The sequence below is a fragment of the Battus philenor genome, unplaced genomic scaffold, assembly GCF_028537555.1.
Source record: "Battus philenor isolate CCGP_79_NKW_IND1 unplaced genomic scaffold, ilBatPhil1.0.hap1 SCAF_7, whole genome shotgun sequence".
In the NCBI taxonomy this organism is placed as follows: Eukaryota; Metazoa; Arthropoda; class Insecta; order Lepidoptera; family Papilionidae; genus Battus; species Battus philenor.
The window spans coordinates 1,263,747-1,285,727 of NW_027181737.1; the positions used below are offsets into that span (position 1 = coordinate 1,263,747).

Here is a 21,981-nt window from a genome sequence, read left to right on the forward strand (position 1 = left end):
TATGATAATGTGCATGAATTTGTAAAGATATTAATAATATTAAACAGTACTTGATATAGAGAATTAACCCTTAAATGCATAACTTTTATTTATACTTTTAAAATATAATTATCTTGCAGATAAGTAAGTACATTAAAATGCAGGGAAAAATATAAAAAAATTAATATATAATTTTTTACTTACTTTTTTTTAAAAAAAAACTTACGTTGCAGATATGCAACACTATGCATTTACTCTTAAGTGTAATACTTATTTTACGTTTAAGTGGTATGTTGCAGTTTTACATCATTATGCATTTAAGGGTTAAAAAAATTGAAATGCGTACATAAGAATTTAATGTGATACGCTCAGCGACCTCTAGGGATACAAAGCAAATGTCGCACGATAATCAGTAAACATAAATATTGCATAGTAAAACCTTACGCGAACGAGGTTTGTTTCGGAAACGTCAACATTCTAGAGTTAGAACGCAGTTTATTGTTGCGAAAGACTCGCCGCTTAAGACGTTTTCGAAGCGGAGGGGCACGAGGCCGCCACTGGCGCGAAGTCGGCGGGAGATTCAATTCCGTCCGAGAGGCCGGCGCGCGCGCACTTTCACGCAAAGCTCAGGCACTCCCTTTCGTTCGCCGCAAAGAGATGTGCCTATGCCAGCGTATTAACTCGTCCGAATGATGTCGTTAATAGCGGGCATAGACTACCGGTGGGCATTAAAAATTCAAATTTGGAATGCGATTTATTTAAATCATATCCTTAATAAACCTTATTTTTCTTTTACAGGTAACAACTTGCATCAAGCAAATTTGCGTGTGTTACATCGGATAATAAAGTGGGTTGTGTGTGTATCGTGTTTCCGAACGTTTCTGAACGTGTGTGAAGTGTTGATATAAACGGTGAAGATGACGGGTTTCGTGAAGATCGCTATTGACGACTACTACTCGGACAGTAATTGGACGACGATAATAAACAAGTACTGGATGCTTGCCGAGAGAGTGTCAGGTATATATCTTGAAACATTCACAAAAACATACACTATAGTATCTATTTTACAATTCTAGCGATTCAAAAAATGTTTCTATTTCGACTAGTACATTCCGATAAAACCACACAAAGTTAAATTATAACGTTATGAAACTTGACATATCTCCACTGATATCTCCTAGAGGTAAATTTTAATAGCCCAGGCTACTTTCAAAATTGATCCTACGTATATATAGAGTAGTTTGCAAAAGATTTTGAATCCTCTGACATAGATAATATAACTGTCAATCAAATAAACTATGAAATTGCTCCTGTATACTCTAGTCAACAGTCAGATATTTTTATTAAGTTGATAGGTAAATAATTACAAAAGTATATATATATATATATATAACTATAAATATATTATAAGTCAAATCTTTTGCCAAGTAAAAACTGGAAAATGATCAGCCAACTCCGTCTATTTTAAACATATTTTCGTTAATACATAAGGAAGGTTCTATTACAGAAAAAAGTTGAAAAATTACGAGGATAATAGAACAGTTTTTTACGATACAACCTACAGAGTAAATGAAAACATAAGTTTTAACTTGTCCTACATTTGACTTCAACCAAGCTAAGCATATTAGGATTTATAATTTATCATCGATTTTATAATTACTGTGTTATAAAAGTCTTACATTTTTAATATTTTTATTAGTAATCGTTGCGTAATAAGGATTTAATAATAAGACACTGAGCCCAGGGGTAAGGACTGTAACTTGCGATCGTAGGTCGCGGGTTCGTTTCTCGAAATACAACCTTAAATATTTAAAATTTTGTTCATTAATTATATATACTTTCAACTGTTTACAAACATGCATCAAAATAATGAGCAGTAGCGTCATCTGCGTACCATAATACCACACTGCGATCACCAATCCGGCTGCCAATCTTGGCGAGTACGGTATATTCCCCCATAAATTATCAATATATATTAAATCCATAATTAAAGTGATCACTCTAAAATACTTATAATAAAAAATCTTATAATCTATTGGACTTCTACAAAAAAATATATCTGTCGCGGAATCAATTTGAAAAAAAATTAGAATTTTTTTTACTTCGAACAGTTATTGTTATGGGTTCGATACACAACTGAAGCTATTTTCGTACTAGATTACTTCCATGATCTTCCATTATTATAATAACAGATGAAAAACACAGCTACATTTCTGAACGAAATATCTGTAATATATCACCAAAATATAGTAGACTAAAGCTCTCTCCATGTAGATATCTTAAACCCAACAGTATAAAGCCTGAAGACTGGCGTATAACCTAAATTCCACTTCCAACTAAAACATTTTAGATTGTTAAATCGTGCCTCGATAGACTTTATACTATCAAAAGTATTCAGCACGTCGCAGTCCACCAAAAACATGCAGTTTAAAGTGTTCACTTTATTTATTAATTATAGTCATAAGAATAATATTGGGGAAGTACAGATCTAATTAATTTCAATCGAATATAATCCTTACTTGATTTAATATATCTTTGATTTTCATCGAAAATTTGATATAATTTGTTTTTTTTTAATCTAGTTTGTTAATTATTTCGGAAAAACATAGTGACGTTTCGTTTCGCAATTTTCCTAGTAAGTTTTTCATTTCTTTCTCTCCTTAAGAAATTTCTTCTTGATTTACTGAAACGTCAAAATAAAATTAGACGTATCGGTAGAGCCGTTTTCGTATTTATTAGAGTAAATATATTAAGAATTTAAAGAGGTACTTTCTATAATCAAATTTTTCCAATTTCTTATAGTTACATACCGTTGACTACAAGATAGTAGGATCTTATGTTTACTTGCAGTACTGTGATTTAATTATTTTAATTTTATTAAAAATAAACTACGAATTGCACGTCATGTAATATGACAATAATTATTTACAGATAATAAATTTATTTTTGTCAAATAAAGTCAACTTACTTGATCAAATGAAAAATAAAACAAAACTAAAATGACATTTATTGTTTAATATGTTTAGCAAAATTAATATACACTATAAATGAAAAATAAAACAATTTATAGATGAAATTCATGTAAAACATTTCATGTTTTATATTCCTATGTACCAATTACTGAACTCAATATTTTAAATTAAAAGAAAATACAGTAAGTTTCGTGTGGATATACCGTGAATATAATTTACATTTTTATTGATATCGTGGATACGCCACAAACCGGCCGCGTAGCTTCTTCCTCAACTAGACCACGTTTTCTAAGGCCCCCACCGAGAAAAAAGACAACCGGGTCAAGGAAAATTATGACATTCATATTTCAGTTTAATATTTATGCTAATATATCTTTGTATTTTTAGTCTGAAGTCGAAATCTATACATGAAAGCATTATGCATATATTATAGCAGTAAATTTAAAGAAAATAGGTAATATATAGTTATAATTTAGTTTATATTTTTCTACATACATATATATATATATATATATATATATATAGGTGTATATATATACATATATATAACTTTGCTGATCTTACAATAAAAAAATAAGGTGTTGCTTCTAAAAATAAAGTTTGTTTTTTATTTTAGTATGTACTTAGGTTACATTGGCATGTTTTAAATTTTATACAAATAAAGTTATACAAATGTCTCACCTGAAAACAAAAGAAATGACATTTAAAGTTAATCGTAAAGATTCTTTTCATTTTATAGTTTTATCATCTTCTCAGAGGAAAATTTTGTAATAAATCAATACAATTACATTTGACAGTACTATCAACAACCACAGTAAATAAATGTAGTTTCTTTATGCTTATAAACATTAATATATATATGTACATATAAGTGTGTGTGCGTACGTATATATATTTATTCACATTATTTTCTACTAACAATCATCTAAGATCTTCAAGATATAAATGCCAAATGAGCCCGATTTCACTGAAACTATGGCATTAAATTCTCCTACGATAGCATCCTTCAGCTTAAGCGACGACAGCTGCAAACGCGCCCGGATTTTTGGTTCAAAGTATGTCTATAATGAGATTGATCTCGTACACTTCGACCGCAAATTTTAATTCCAAACAACTATTTATTATACCATTAATATGGTAAATTCATACATATGAAAGTTATACTTATGTATATATTTATATATATATATATATATATATATATATATATATATATATATATATATATACAAATTACAAACTATCTATATTCATATAAAGGTTAATTGCTTGTAAGTGAAATCATACTATACAATACATATATTACTATTTAAATTGATCACACTAAAATTTATTACGACTATTATTTATTTCTATCGGAATGCGACTGACCTATAACTTCTGGAAGTACAAAGCCTATTCAAATAAATTTGCCTATCGTGATATAGATTCTAAACAAACAATCAATAAATTAAAATGTAGAAAAATTATTTTTTTAAAACGCTTTTTTTAACGTATTTAATATTTCTGAAACCTTTGGATAGAGTGTACCATAGATTAATTCGCATTAAACGACTATAAATACCTTGAAAGCCTTTATGCCTATAACCAATCATCCTGTATTGTATAGTTAACTATGTTAATAAAATGTAAAAAAGGTGTTAATAAAAAAAATGTTTGCGAACTATGCTCTCAACTTAAGTAACTATGTCTTGACATACTGTTAACTCCGTTGCTACTAAGTTCTCACGTAAACGCTAAGTCTTGCTTACTTTTTGTTCCTCACGTGACTCAATATTGCGTGAATGCAAATTTTTTTTAATCGCTACAGCAAGATAATTGCATTATAATATCGATAATCTATCCTTGATTTTTTCCTCTTGTAATACATTAAAAAATAATATAATTACTTTTTAACTAAAAAAGGGACTAATATATAACTAGTAAGAAAAGGACCAATATTTAGCCACTTCCGCACATGCACATGCAGGATTACTCCCGAAGATGCCCCGTGGAGGGGTGAAACACGTGTTAAGTGATTTGGCGGTGGCGGTTGTGTGATTCGCATTGTTTGCCGCATACGCATTTATTAGCGGGCTGGCGGGCGGTGCACTTTATTGCACGACTACCACTGCATGTGCGGAAGTGGCTAAATATTGGTCTTTTTCTTAGTTAGGATGGACTTCCGCGAGGTGACGCCTGATTTCATTAAATATAACTAGTGTTTGACGACTTCGTTTTTTGTCGACTCGGTGTTTGCCACTGGTCGGTCTAACATCTCCTGAGGATGCTCCGTGAAGTGAAACACATATAGAGTAGATTAACGGTGGTAGTTGTGTTCGGCATTGTATACCGCACGCGCATTTATCAGCGGGCTGGCGGGCGGTGCACTTCATTGCACGACTACTGCTGCATAGCGGAAGTAGCTATATATTAGTCCTTTTTTTAGTTAGAATAGACTTCCGCGAGGTAACGCCTGACTCTATTAGATATGATTACATTCATCACAAATTAAATAGTTCATCATTTTCATCATGTCAGCCAATACCTACTCTAAGTGATAGGCCTCCTCCTAATATCATCACAGTGATCGATTTTGATTGATTCCTGCATCCAGAGACTAAATATTAGATGGATAGGAAAGTAATTTCGTTTCTGTCGACAAATTTTACAGAAAAACCGATTGATTTTATGTGAATATATTGTTGATTAGAAACAAAAACTTGTTAAAAATGTAGTCGTGTGAATTTAACTTAAGATAGCGACATTATTTTCCGGTCACCCTAATAACATATATAACATAAAGTAAATAAATAGGAAAATATTTTTTACTCACGTCTACAGTATGATCTGCGGTGTTAAAGTGATCTAAAATAAAATATAATAGAGTTTTTGAGGAATCTTCCGAGAGAAAAACACGCTTGTAACTCAAAACTTCGAGTTGATGAAGATCTCTATCATAGGCGAACACGATTTAATTCTTGTTTTTATATATAAATATACACTTTTTTCTGCCAATTTATTTTTGCTACACCATTTCTAAAAATCAATATTTTCAGAAATATTAAATAACATAATGTGTGTAAGAAAGAGCCTATTCCAAATTTTAATTACTAAATATTCAAAAATAGTTATTGTTTAGTATCTGCTTGATTTGGTTAAGGTTGAAGTTGATACTAGTAGCCCGGAGGCTTTTACAGCTTCATCGGAACTGAGTTCATGGAGCGGAAGGGTCCATGAACTTAAAAATAAAACAGAAGCTTGGCAGACGTATTCCAGTTGTACGATGAAGTTCGCACATAGTTAACCGCTCTACCCGAGTAGAGCTGTGTAGTGTTGGATAAAGGTGGATCCGGATCCAACTTCGGTTCACACACGCTGTTTTTGGTTAGGAAGCAGGCGGCTGACCACTAAGAACAGGTGTTGTGGTGTAGTGAGTAGAGTTTTATTCTATTGTAAATGACGCGATGTCCTGTATAGAGTGTAGCAGGTGAAGTAGTCGCTGGAGCTGTGTGGGTAGCGCTTGCAGTGTTGTGAGTGTCTGCAGATGTTACTTTCTGGCCTTGTAGACTTTCTACTACTAGAAGTTATTGACCAATCGCATTCTGATATAAATAATATATATAACATATTTCAGTGTGATCACATAATACAGGTTGACTAGAAACAAAAAACGCGATGAAGAAAGTGCTATGTAGTCGCAGCATCAACATCAAGCTACGAACCCGTTTGCTTCACTGTTACATCTGGCCTATTATACTGTACGGATGTGAGGCCTGGACCATAAAGGAAGACCTTCGTAAGCGTATAGAGGCTTTCGAAATGTGGACATATAGACGCATGCTGTCCATAAGCTGGACTCAGAAGGTGACCAACGTCGAAGTTCTGAAACGAATCGGCCATATACGCGCACTAATGCTCACAGTAAAACGAAGGAAAATCGCTTACTTGGGACACGTTCCTCGACACCAACGATACAATCTCCTTCAACTTATCATGATGGGAAAGGTCGCTGGTAAAAGGAAGGTTGGTAGGAGAAAGAAGTCGTAGCTTCGTAACATTAGAGAGTGGACCGGAATCGCCAGCGCTGCTGAGCTATTACGCAGAACCAAAAATAAGGAAGAGAGCAGGAAGCTGATAGCCAACCTCCACTAGTTGGAGAGGCACTTCAAGAAGAAGAAGAAGAGAAACAAAAAAAGCCTTTAAAGCATTTCGCTAATCAGCTTTACATTCACTCCATTAAAGCCTTCTACACCTATAGTCAATCAACCTGCATATTTATAAATAAATACCGTAATATAAACTAGCAAAAGTTAAGTAAAGTATATAACTTTAAAATGACTTGTTAGTATAACTGAATAAACCGTAAATGTGTTTACAGGTTTTATGAAGCGATAATTAGCTTGTTAATTTAGCGGAATGTGAATTTAATGCACATTCTCAATTCAAACTGAATTTTATAACGGACCTAAATAAGGCTTTTAAATTTATATCATGTTTTTCGTGTTAATATATAATTATATCGTATATAACCTTTTAAAACTTTCACGTTATATGAATAATTTTAGTTTGGTTTTTATTGCTGTTTATGTTGATTTATTATAACTATTAATTGAGATGGAATTTCTTTTTGATATTAACATTTTTTTAACTTAAGAGATAGACACTCTTTGATCAAAAAGTAAGGTGAATTTGTACTACTAAAGGGTACTGGACTATATATAACATTTTCCGAGAGTTCTTTTGTCAAAAGGTTTTATAATCTCCAACTTACATGCAGACTACCATCACATCTCTAGTGCCAATATTCCGACAATGCAGAATCTTCAGAATAATCTTTAATAGTTTAATACATTTTTTAATCAAACAGTCAAAACACTATACCACCTTACCACAACTGCCTTAAGCCTCCCAGAATTCCCAAGAGGGAGAGGGCATCCAAAAGCTACGTGGTGGTCTAATATCGGAAAGGAACTGGGAACCCTTCAGCTTGACGCAGAGACAACCCAGGATAAAGTGGCTTGGCGCAAATTGATAAGGAGACCAGACCCCAAATAAAGGGAAAAGGGAAGGAAGAAGAAGAGTCAAAACACTATACCACTAATATAATGTACAAAATAAGTAAAAAATGAAATAGAAGCATATACGAAAGCAGATACAATAAAAATTTTAAATGATATATGAATAGAAAGTCTCCAAAATCACACAAAAAATATGTTTGTCGAGTTAATTTATAACAAGTGTTTATAACACTTAACATTTACTATACCGTGAACGTCCTATTAAAGCAAGTAAAAAAATTACTCATTAGAAAGTGAAATCCTTCTCGTCTGTCGTGGAGGCCATCTGTGCCGAGAGCAGTGCTTTCGGCGCTTCCAAATATTTACATGGAATTAAGCGGACAATGGGTTTCTTACATATATACAGGATGATTTATAAATGTGAAAACATTAAACTGCTGAATTTGTAGTTTCTTTGTCACCACAAAGCCTTATATCTTTTATGTCTCGAATTTTAGGTCTCTCTTGCTCCCTAATTATGTGTCAAGTAGTAGTGACAATAATATATATATATATATATATATATATATAATTATGTATAATTATATATATATATATATATATATATATATATATATATATATATATATATATATAATTATGTATAATTATTGTTTACTATCTATCCTTGTTGACTTTGTATTTGCCTGTCGTATTAAAAAGAAAAGAAAAAAAATAACATATTTAAATGTGATCATTTTATACAACGTGATTTGAAATAAGTGTAAAGGCTTTTCGCTGAAAAGTAAACAATAAATTCATGTATTAAAAAAAAATTTACGTGATAACTCACGTAAAATTGTAAAAGTTTAACACAGGGTAATTGTAACCAATTACCCTGTGTTCATTTAATATTCTATTCCCACTGGCATGGAAACTCAATGTCCTTTCGTTTCTTTTCTTTTTAGTTATCAGTTATGCAAACATTTTCTTTTCTTTCTTTACTTCCTTACTTTTACCATTACAGTACTGCTATTTATTGTGTTTTATTTACAATTTAGTTCCTTATTTACTAATATATTACTAGCTTAATTTATATTTACTTCTTAATACCGTAATATAATTATAGCTTTCATGCTATTTATTGCTGGCCAGTACAGCCATAATACATTTATTTAAAATCATTCTTCGACGTTCGAAATTTAAATGCCGATTTGAACTCGGACGCCATCAGTGATGAGGTCGCTGCTGTTGCATTAAGATCGTGTAAATTATAATCACCCTTTGTAGATATATGGATGCGCCTTCTTTGATCATTCTTGGCTATCATCTTCCTCGTCAACGTGTTCAGGCGTAAATCCCTTCTACGAATAATCATCGATATTTTTCAGCTAATTCTAAGTCAAAACTGTTATAAATTAGTAATTATATATATATATATATATATATATATATATATATATATATATATGTTAAGTAAAACTGTTAAATAAACTAGGTTTAAAAATCAAACATATTCATTTCACCTATTATATTTAAGCGCACGACAATTTATTATTAAATTGGAGAAAGTTGATAAAAACTCTGTATGGAGTTGCTATGCTATTAAAAGTAACCCATATAGGCACCGGAGTGAAATATACATTGTAATTACTTTGAAAGTTATTAGCCCGCCATTAGGCGCTATCAAATTAATGTTTTATTATTTTTTTAACGGATATATTCATGTACATATGTCTGTATTCGTTCATTTGTATCTTACGAGTTATAATACATTTTATTTTATTAATGTAAAAATATTCCACTAATTAAATATTAAACTCAACTATTTTATTAATATAATAATTATTTCGACACACCCCTTCTACTAAAGCAGTATAAATAAATACATTTAAAAAACTTTTAAGTTAAACGGTTTTTCTATATTGTAGTGGTTGTGGAAAAATATGTACCTAGTCCGCCATATAGAAACGGCGTCCATTTTGAATTTTAAATTTTGACACAATCATCGTGTTTTACTAGTGTAGCCCTTTCATTTGATACCCATATTGAGGGGGTTAAGGAAATATATGTAATCCGCCATTTTGTATCGGCGGCCATCTTAGATTTATAATGTTATTGATTTTATTATATTGTATTGTCATCTAAATTAAATGTGTGTACCAAATTTCAGATCAATCTAACAACGGGAAGGTGTTTAAATTTCAATTTCTACTTTTGACTTAAATAAATAAACAAATAAATTCCGTACGGGAACGAACTAAATAAAACCGTTTAAAAACACATTAATGTTTAATATACCCCATCGGAAATGTATAGCCAACCTCTTTGATGAGTGCCTTTTTAAAATTTGTAATTATTCACGAGCCGAAATTAAACACGTTTAAAATACGTAATGTTAAAAAATTACAAAAATTATATTTATTAATAACTTATATAATACTGTGATTAGTAAAAAAGGTGATTTTTGTTTATAAAATAATGATTATTAATTTATTCTTACACAATCGGAATAGTTATTTCTCGGTAGAACCTTCAATACCTTCTTCAACTCTGTATATATCTGCTTAATCGTGTCAAAATGACGTTCCTGCATTAGTCTTATGAGTTTGCTGAATAAACAGAAAGCGCATGGAGCCCAATCAGGCAAATGCGGTGGTTGCGGAACGATATTAGTCGAGTTATTGGTGATTTTGTTTTTTCTTAAAATTATGCGATATTGGTACTAATAGAGACTGGACGCGTTTGAGACACACAATATCCGATGTGCCAAATCAAATGCCGGGTAGTATATTGTTTATATTACTTTTGTAAAATGTAATATTTTGACTTCTTCTTCTTGGTTTATTTTCATTACTGAAGGTCACGCCCTAGAAAACAAGCTGCCTGTTCAGGTCCATTTAACCTTTTTTGAGCGCTTCCACCACTTGTAGGCCCATCACCACCTGCACAGAGTCCGCTCATGGGGTTGCTTATCGACCCTCGTGCACTTAAATATTTGGACTAATGAAATACAGATTCCTTTTTTCAATAATCACATTACAAAGAACTTTACATTTAAAGACTATGTAAATACACACGTTTTAAATCGAAAGTTTTATTTTTCTACTGAAACTTTAATGTTAATTTTATTTTAAAAAAATCGACTTACTTTTTAATAAATTATAAAGTCATATAGTTAGTTAGAGAATGCAGTAACCTAGATCTATTTTCTATATTAAATTCACACAAAAGAAAAAAAAAGAAAAATGTATACAGGAGTATTGTACATATGTGCAAAAAGCTCTAAAGTGGTGAAAACATAGCTAATTTGTCACCAAAAAGGTTTTATAATTTTACACTCAATACTAACCACACTGTCTAAAGATCATTTTTATATTATGCCTTCGGCATTACAAATTCTGAACTCAAAAACAATAACAAGTTTTTATTTACTAATTTTAGAATCATTGATTTTTGGATAGGGAATACCATATACAAATTTAGAGCTTTTAGGGTAATAACCAATCATCCTTTATAAGTTCATAAATATACCTTCACGTGTTAGACGGTACATAGATTGAACTATAGATTCTAAACAATCATGAATAGCTTTCACCTTCTGATTTCTCGATACATCGTAACGCATAATGTGTTAAATAAAACATTATCCGGTTTTATAATGAGATATTACTTTCGAAACCAAAACGCAAAGCAACATTTTTAATCTATTTTTATATTTAAACCTGTTTTATGTTCTATATTTAAACATGCTGTAATGTTTTATATTAAAATTTAGGTTTTATTGGGCGATTTTCGTTTTGCGAACGCGTTGAAGTCTTTTGCTTCAGGACTTTTATTTAAACATTTCTTTAATTATACGCATGTTTGGTTTTAGATGTCAAAGCTTTATATGTGAATATAAAACTCATTTGTAGACAATTATTATATGGTATACCATGTACAAAAGTGATTAGGGTTACTATATTTTAAAATTAAAAATTGTTTACTATATGAATTTTTACTACTATATTTTTATTGCACAGTCTTATTCGAATAAAAAAATGATTGAATAAAATCTATTTCAGAGTGATTATTTTAAATAGGATTATTATATATGGTTGCAAAAGCTTTAAAGTTTTTTGCCGATAAGTTTGCTACACGTTTAACCATTTTGCACCTACGAACAGGCACTCTATATTTATACGTTCAATTTTTATTTGTCAAAAAATACATTTTTATTACTTTTGTTTCTGAAAACATATGTCTCACATAAGTTAATTAAATAAAGTGATAAATGAATCTAAAGTTACGATAGTCTTTATTATATATATATATATATATATATATACATATGCATGTTAAACTCCTGTAATAAATTTATTTTTAAAAGCCAACGTATCAAACACAAAATTACTATATTAATTAATAATATAAAAATTACTATATTAATAATATAAAAATTTTATTTATAATCATTACACCATTTTTCTCAGTTCTTGATTACTTTGAAAAAAAAAACTAGTATTAAATTAATTATATATAAAATGAAAAATTTATTTATTAAACCTCTTTATGATATCAGCCATATACCTTTTGTAAAACGCTGAAGGTATAATCTAATCTCAACAACATTCATTTACGTAAACAGTAAACACTATGGGCGTGTAGTACTATCCCAGCGGCAGAAGAGTTAGATTCCCGGAATACAACCTTATTTAATTCACACTTTATTCATTAATTACATATAATATTCTCTACTTACAAACAAGTTTCTAGAGAATGGCAAGTAGCATCCTCTGCGTACCATACTACCACCCTGCAATCGCCAACCCGCCAGCTAAGCGTGGCGATTATTGCACATCCTCTCATAGATAACTCTGTGGAAGGCCTATACCTTGCAGAGAGCATCTGGGTAAACTAGTATGGTTTTATTTTGTCCAATTATATTTAATGGAATAAGGCGTTACCTTGCGGAAGTCCATCCTAAGTAAGAAAAGGACCAATATTTAGCCACTTCCGCACATGCAGTAGTAGTCGTGCAACAAAATGCTCCACCCGCCAGCCCGCTGATAAATGCGTATGCGGCAAACAATGCAAATCACACAACCGCCACCGCCAAATTACTCAACACTTGTTTCACCCCTCCACGGGGCATCTTCAGGAGTTATGTTACACCGATTAGTGCCAAACACAGAGGAGTCTGGAAGTGGCTAAATATTGATCCTTTTCTTACTTGTCAAATTATATTACGTGAACTCATTACATTTCGTAAAATAAGTTACTCTTTTGAGAACAACTACGTACAGCATTAAATACCTTCTTGTAATGTCACTTAAATATTATAAACAACATCTTTAGGTAATAAATACATACTTAATGCAGCACAGGATATTTTATAATAATTAATTATTTATGTTATTTATTGTACATACTGCAAAATATATACATATTTACATAATAGTGAAGAAAAAAGTACAATAAACGGTCTTATTATATGAGGCAATCTCTTCCAGACAACCATAGTATTGAAACAGTAGAATTATAAATAACAGGTAGTTAAAGTGTACATATATATAAAATATATATATAAATACGTACATATATAGTATAAATACTTATAAAAAAGAAGCCTCAGGTAAGAAAAAATTTGTATACCGCTAAACGCACATCAAGTGAAGATATTGCTCGTTTTGTCACTTAAACATATTAAAGTGAAAACCTATTCAGAAGATGTATTCTACCACTTTCTCCGCCGCAACATTACGCTTGAAGTTTTTAAGTTACACAACTTGATACTTAATGCTAGGCTTCGCTTGTCGAAATTATTTTCTTTTTAAGCTTTTTACTTTATTGAGTTTAATTTCAATTTAAAGTTTTTTTACAATATGCCATGTGGTTTTTTTGTAACATTAATCGATATGATAAGTATTAAATTTCGCTGGTTTTTAACATAGTGCTGTATACAGGGTGATTGATTATAGGTATAAAAGCCTTAATAGGGTTAATGTATTTACTGTCAATTAATATATGGTACACCTTATTTAAAAATAATTATTAACGTAACAAGTACAAAGCGTTTTCATGATGTAAATTATTACATACAAAAAATAGTCAATATCTAGAAAAATGCATGTAACATTTTATAGAGTAATTTTATACAGGTTGATTGTATATATATATATATATATATATATATATGTGTGTGTGTGTGTGTGTGTGCAAAATACATATGTGAATGCATATATATATATATATGCATTCACATATGTATTTTGCATTCACGCCTGTAAAGCTTTCAAGCCTATAGCCAATCATTCTGTATATAATTTAGTAATAAGTAATAATATATCAATCATTTTATATACAAACATCGTTAGTTGGATTTGTTGGTTTAAGATCAACGAGGTTATAAAGGTACGAGCAAACAGAAGCGCGAAGACTCATAGGCACAAACGGCGAACTTCGTACCGCCTAACAGTCAAGGAATGTTAGGCGGTACGAAGTAATTCTTCTCGTGACGCACTAAAGTGTAATTTTTCTCATGATGTACTCTAGTCTAATTCTCTTCATGGCGTACGCAAGTGTTATTCTTCTCATGACTCACTCAAATGTAATTCTTCTCATAACGCACTCAAGTGAAATTCTTCTCGAGACGCACTCTAGTATAATTCTTCTCATGACTTACTCAAGTGTAATTCTTCTCACGTACTCAAGTGATCACTGTATAACAGTCCTATGTGAATTAAAACATGTTATCCAATTAACTGATGTTTAAATTAAAAAAATATATTTTAAAAAAGTTATTATCTTCCAGATCCCCGAGTCCAAGGATGGTTTCTCTTCGACACCCCACTGCCAACCCTGGCTATGGTCGTGGTGTACCTCTCCTTCGTGATGGTAGCCGGCCCCCTCTGGATGGCAAACAAGAAACCATTCAGGATACAAAACATCCTTGTGGGATATAACGCAGCTCAAGTTCTTCTATCATCCTACATGTTTTATGAAGTGAGTATCTCTTTATATAGGTGTATAATAATGACTTACAGAAATAGAGAGGTCCTCTCACTCTGGCCCTCCTTAACAAGCTTAATATAAAGTCAACAACGAAATATGGAGCCATAGAGCTCGCTATTTCTTTACGAGATCGAATGAAGAATTAGAAAATACGAAGATGAACAAAAGTAACTGACAAGGCCCTGTGAACTGGCATTTTAGTAGGTAGGAGATAACTGGGAAATAAATGGCTGCTAGGCCTTTAATATTATAAGCCTTTTGTCAGAGTTTTTTATGGCCCCCGTTTTTAAGGGCCTCTAGAACTTCTCCTGTCTTGCGTACACAGGGTTTATTTACACAAGTTTTTTTTTTTCGTCATATTTGCGTTCTCATTTTTTGTACTTCTCAATGTAATTAATTTATTCATTTACATCATAAGTTCTTTCATTCTTTCATAATCATTCATTACCTTCTTTTTTTCCTTTCATCGCCTTCCTACCAGAATACCACAAGTTTATTTTTTGTTATTTTGTTCAGTTTTGCATTATTTTTATTTCTGTTTGTTTTTGTCTTACATTTACACTTGTTGATATTTTATTTTTAACTTTCCTATTTTCACACTACATTTATCACAGATTTAAATATTTATTTTGACTGTCTATTACACTTTTTTGCCCACTTGTTCCTTTTAATGGTCTCCCCTATGGCCCTTCTGCATCCTGGACATGGACCCATCTAGATTACTGCAGAAGGGCCATACCTTCTATGTGGGTCCAGCGACTCTTCTCTTTGTCTATGTGATGTGTTGTTCCTTTCTTCTTCGACTTGCTGCAACCGAAACTAAAATATGAGACAGGCAGTGATCAGGTGCGCCATAGCCTCGTCCACCGCAGGGTCAGGTACACGAGGGACTCTCCTTGTCAAATAAAAGCCTTTTTATGATTCCAAAACTTAATCTTTTTGTATTAATTAAAAAATATATGTGCCATGTCACTGGCTGATTTTAATGTTTTTTAATTAAAACATACACGTAATTATATGTCAAATTTCACAATGGATTTCGATGAAATATTTCTTGAGCTTCGTCTCGTTCTGCGAACAGTCAGACATATTTGTAATTGGATTGCAACACATCCGTTTAACAATCATGCGTGTTCAGAGATAACGAAAAAAATATAATATCCTTCTGTTTCGCAGCAATTTTGATTTCAGTACAAAAATAGAAACTCGGAATTTATTTCAAGTATATTTCTAGTTTCACTATAATTATTAAATAGAGGAACTGTTGACCTGATTAGTAACCTCTTATGAAGTCAAACATCAGTGAAACATGAACAATTAAAAAAAAGATAAAAGATAATTTACGTTAAAATACCAACTGTTCGTATATCTATACGATGAGATTTAGTTTCTCAGCATTCCACGAATTAGCACTGGGGAAGGGCACGGAGGCGCTCTGTACTAAAGTCAAAGTGAAAGTTAAACTTTACTATAATTAAAAATTAAGTTTACATTTGTTTGTAAAACGTGATTGTATTAGCAATTTTTTTAAAATTAATACAAATAATTTAGAAACTTTATCATGAATATACTTTAAAATAGAGTAATATACGTTTTAAAACAGCCAGTGCTTAATATATTTCTTGAATTTATTTAGGAAATAATTTATCGCGAGTCCTTAATAGCAGGATTAAGGCGGATTTTTGCAATATATTGATGTTCACCTCAACTGACGAATCTACTGTCCTTACCAAAACAAATTTTGATCATCTTCACCAGTGATGCTTTAGAAGCCTATTCCACAAATTCAGTTCAATTCAATTCAAAATATCTTCATTCAAATAAAAAATCTTTAAAAGTCAAAATAGTCTGAATTTCGATCAATGGATTTCAGCTGATTATGTAGAGATTTCGCTCTTACCTTCCCACTTATATCTCTACCAAATGCAACTTCACTTTACAAATAAAATTCAAAATATCTCTGTTCATGTATGCATTATAAGTAATAAGCAACCACTGGCGCGGCACGCTGGTCTATTAAATGGACAAAAACTCAAAAAATGCTCTTTTGAATGAAACGTAAAAATTTTGGATATGTATATTATAATATTAATCATGTAAATGAGACAACAAACCCAGTTATATACATTTAGATAAAATAAAACAAATAAATGCTATAAATAGATTTACTTAATAATATATGGTAATTTATACCAGGCCTGATAAGAAAGCTCAATTTCACGTATAGAGCAATGTAGAGATCACTGACTGACTTAGTTCGAAGAATTGCTTGTCTAAACTGACAGTGTGTAGAGCACATCGTTCGTGCAACCGATGGCTGTTGGAGCCGAAAGTTTCTCGAGTAGCGACTACGAGAAGGTAAATGCAGCGTGGGTAGTCTCACCTCCACATTTTTTTTTTTTTCACTGTCTTCGACCCGCGAGCCCTGAGTTCGACGAAGTTGTAAGAGCCCCACAAGGCTACCAACAATTGGAATAGAGAGAGACCAGTCATCACGATGATCTTTGGGTAAAGCCTATATTTTGCAGAAGACCTCCATCAGCGTAAAAGAAGAAGATATAAATGACGATGAAAGTACATAAATGGCCATAAAACAAAAAGGGTAGAAATGTACAATCTCCTTGGCCACTCAAAGTAGAACTCAGTCTGATAAGTTCGCGTCATTTATTATGAAAACACGGAGTCGGTCGAGCGCGCTTATCCTTCACGGTCCAAGGGTCACCTATAATAATGACTAGATTACTTAATATTTAGTCGGAGAAAGAGTGTTTTCACAAGTGGTATGTGTAAATTTTTAATTCTGTCTTTTCGTAGCCACTACACACAAAAAACCCCTTCGCTTCTCGACCAATCTTATTTATTTAGATACACCAGCAGTACACATAAGTTAACAGTTATCGTATGAATAATGGTTGGACACAACATTAAAAATTTACTTTATTCAACATTGCAATCAAACCGAAAAAAATTAAAGAGAAAAGTGATCGCACGTAAGAGGAAATATCGTTTTTATGACTTTATACACCAAAAGAGTTCTTAATTTGAAAATATTTCTTTCGGCGCACGATATCAAGGCTGTGTGCTTAAAAATAGCCAATTAAAATTAAAAATCTCTTGAGTTCAGTGAATTATTAATCAATCTGCTACTTAAATGTCTCTTTCTTGGCACTTACTTTAATCTTTTCTTCTCAATACTATGATTTAGTTATCGTTTAGTCTCTGGAACGTGCTCCCTATGTATATCGGGATAGCAAAGAAACATTGCACATTCGAATCTTCGCTTCGATTGTTATTGCTTGTCAACTGGTCAACGACGGAATCATTTAAATATATTATGAAGACTAGTAACAAAATACAGATCACTCAGAAAAGAATGGAGAGAAGCTACTTGGATATCAAACTAAAAGATAAAATAAGGAACACAGCCATCCACAAAAAAACGTGTGTAATAGACGCTCTTACCTCTTATGTCCAAATAAAGAGGAGATGGGCAGGTCATGTGGCGATGATAGGAGGTGGACACAAAGGGTTATAAAATGGACAGGACCACGAGGTACCAGAGCGAGAGGTAGACCTAATGCCAGATGGGCTGACGAGATCGTGGGTTCGGCAGGTCACGGGAGGCTCCAAGTTGCCAAAGATAGAGAAAAATGGAAAGCTTTGGAGGAGGTTTTTACTCTAAGGGGGTCCATACAAACTTAGTAGAAATTATTGAAACTATTATCTAAAATTTAAAATTACTAATTTAAAATCATTTGTATGGAATGAAATAAATTTATGCACAATAATAGTTCGTAAAAGTCGTTTTAATTTTTACCAAAATATAAGGTGTTTTAATAAGTCTATTGACCTAGTTTCTCTTTTATGAGTACTTATATCACCTTTCTTTATTAACCCTTTCCACTCCAATGTCGAGTGTCACTCGACACTGATTTTGTTCCACAAGCTCCACTGTCGAGTGATTCTCGACATCGTAATACTTCTTTTTGTGGAAAATTTTAAAACAGGAAAGATTTTTGTTACTAAAATATTTGAATCACGAATGAATGAAACATATTCTAGAATCGCAAGATACTATAATTCAATTAAATTTTATCGATACTACATAAGCCTTGGAGTGAAAAGGGTTAATTTTATTTACACCTCCCGGTTAGTTGATACATATACATACGTACATTATGTAAAAATATGTTTAAAAAGATAATTAAAAATGTTACATTTTCAGGTTCAAAATCTAGTAAATACAATTTTGTTTAACGACACGGTTATTTGTGATTATTTATTGAGACATAATATGTCCCGGTTTTACGAAGATTGAAGAAAAGTATCGTATCCAACGTTTAAAGCCGCCAAAAAAACTTTTCTTTAGTTTTTCGTGTATGTTTTCCTATAATTCATCCAATATCTCAATGTTCGTGTGAATATGAAGTTTAATACGTAACAAATCTACGAACAATGAAGATTCTAGACTAAATATCAGATCGCAATTGCGTTACTTATTTTGGTAATTATATTGTTTTGCAATAACTAAGTATTTACAACAATGCAAACCTCTGGAGTAACAACACGTGCAATATCTTGCAACAATACAATGGTTTCATTTCGTCAGTTGAAATCTGTTTTCTTTTATATTTCTACTGACTGTACTTTGCACGCGTTGAAACTATTCCAACTGTTCGAAAAATGCTTTCAATTATAAAAATACGCACAATATTGTCTATTCCATGTGAGCCAGCTATGTATTTATAATTTACATAAATTTTTATGTCCCCCAACTTTAAACGTCTTAGTTAGTTTTATTTTCAATTGAAAATCAGCATGAACTGTCACGAAAATATATAAATTTCACTAGAACAACAGAGGCGTTATCTGTCATACTAGCTTAGAAACCTTTGTAGGTTTATGCAAAATAACTTTTTTAAAGATTGTAATATAATTAAATGTATAGTTTTCGATTCTATAAAGGACATAGTGACAAACATTCATTTATATATACATAAGATGAAATACATCGGCTTACTCGTTTGCTCTGATATAGGTACAAATATAGAGCCAATATCACTCTTTCAGCTTTATTTACAATAAATACGTATGTATAATGTTAAATTCTAAACAACAAACAAATAATAAAACAATTATTTGTTTAAGTGAAGTCAAGACATTAATATATCGTTTATTTAAAAATGTATCTATACATAGACTGCTTCCAATTTCGAAATATTAATTCAATCGTGAAAAGTTCACTAATGTACACTATAGTTAAACTTTAAACGCTTATTTTAAAATGTTTTCATATTATAAACATTAGTATATTTATATGCTAAAATCAACATGACAATAATCCTAAAGATGTGTATCTCATATATAATATTTATATGTCGTGTAAAACTAGGATAGTAGAGATTCCATCTTTAACCCTTAATAGCCTAGTGTTTCAATTTTGATACCAATCTTTTAAACTGAATGTTCACATTACGTTTAGTTTTTTTTATAGGTTGGCTGTACGAATTTTACTGTTGTATAATATTCTTTCCTACGAAATTAAAAAGAAAATCTATTTTTCCCTTCATCTAGACCCTCAAGCAAACACAGTAATATTAAAAAAAATCACTTTCGTTAATCAGGCTATTAAGGGTTAAGAACTTACACATATGTATATAACAAAAAAATTGAAAATGCCTGTATTAAAATAATCCAAGACGCCGTTAGGATGTCAAGGTTCTGGAACAGATGGACTTCATTAAGGTCTAGTCTGACAATTCCTATTAGAACTCTATAGATGAGGCCTATACCCAATAGTGGACAACCTGCAGCTAAATTTTCGCATTTTTAATATATCCACTAATTAAAGATTATTATTTTTAATCCGTTACGAATTTAAAACGGGAGAGTAACAAGAGTTGAGTTCTTTTCTGAGAAATCTATCTATCACTCATATGGTCATTATAAACACTGCTTTCTTATTTACTATAATCTAATTTGGTGGTGGTTTTGCCTAGTGATTTATGAGTAAATTTAAAAAAATTGTATTGAATACTTAAAAAAACACATACGGAAGCTTTGTTTATTATATTGTTTTCTCCAAAGCCTATATGCCAGAGGTTGCCAAGCTTTTAGATATTTCGAGCCAATTTTCGAAATTTGAAATTATTGCAAGCCGCTATTGAATACGCACTTAAAACACGCAAACGAATATTTTTTCACAAAAAAATATTTTTACTGAAATTATATGATAAAAGTACAAAATATGTGTATTGAAGTTAGATATAATGCACATGTATATGACAGTACTCCTAATAATACTTAAGATGACGGTTAGTTAATTATGATCTATTTTATGGTGAAATAATAATTATTGTTATTCACACTAGTAGTTTCTTTAGATTTATCAGCTGCTGACATAGGTTATATAAGTTTAAATATAGAAATAATTCGACAATGAATCGGAGCCAAAAATAATCGTTCAAAGAGCCGCAGTTTGGCGACCCCTGCTATATGCGTTTAGAGAGGTTTTCGCAACTTCTAAAATTAGCAACTAGCCTTTCTTTTCTATTGGTCTATTCAGTATTACAAAGTTCTCTTAATTAAAGTTTAGAAATAACAGGTATCGAAAAATATTTCACACGTTTACTTTCACTTATACGAGTCCTTCAAAGATTGTATTGTAAACATTCTATACACTGTTTCGATATGAGATATATCTGTTGTATTTGTTTATTTATCTTTACATTATATTTATACTTATAATCTTGATTTTCATACTATATAGGATGATAAGATACAAGTGTAACCTTTGAAGGTTGAATATATAGCCCATTTGTCGTCCACTCTACCATCCTGTATCATACTTCATTTTTAGGGAGCCCTCTAACTTTGCTACCTTTTTTCATCAATGGCCCCCTATTTTGGAGACCTCCAGTTCACCTCTAGTGAAGGAAAGGATCTTTTGATTGTGTTAATCTTTTTTTCTCTACTTATATTCTTCAACATTTAATTCATTTATTTTTTGTTACAATATCTTACATTCTTCTGGCTTACTTATCTTCTTGTACATA

General features: G+C 31.4%; 1 protein-coding gene across 1 annotated transcript in view; it reads left to right on the forward strand.

Annotated features, from left to right (window-relative positions):
• Nucleotides 1-896: 896 nt before the first annotated feature.
• LOC137931131 (very long chain fatty acid elongase 7-like) overlaps nucleotides 897-21,981 on the forward strand; it is a 38,832-nt gene continuing 17,747 nt past the window's right edge. Inside the window, exons 1-2 of the mRNA XM_068774530.1 lie at nucleotides 897-996; nucleotides 14,727-14,917. Of these exons, the coding sequence (XP_068630631.1) occupies nucleotides 897-996; nucleotides 14,727-14,917 (291 nt within the window). The remainder of the gene's footprint in view (nucleotides 997-14,726; nucleotides 14,918-21,981) is intronic.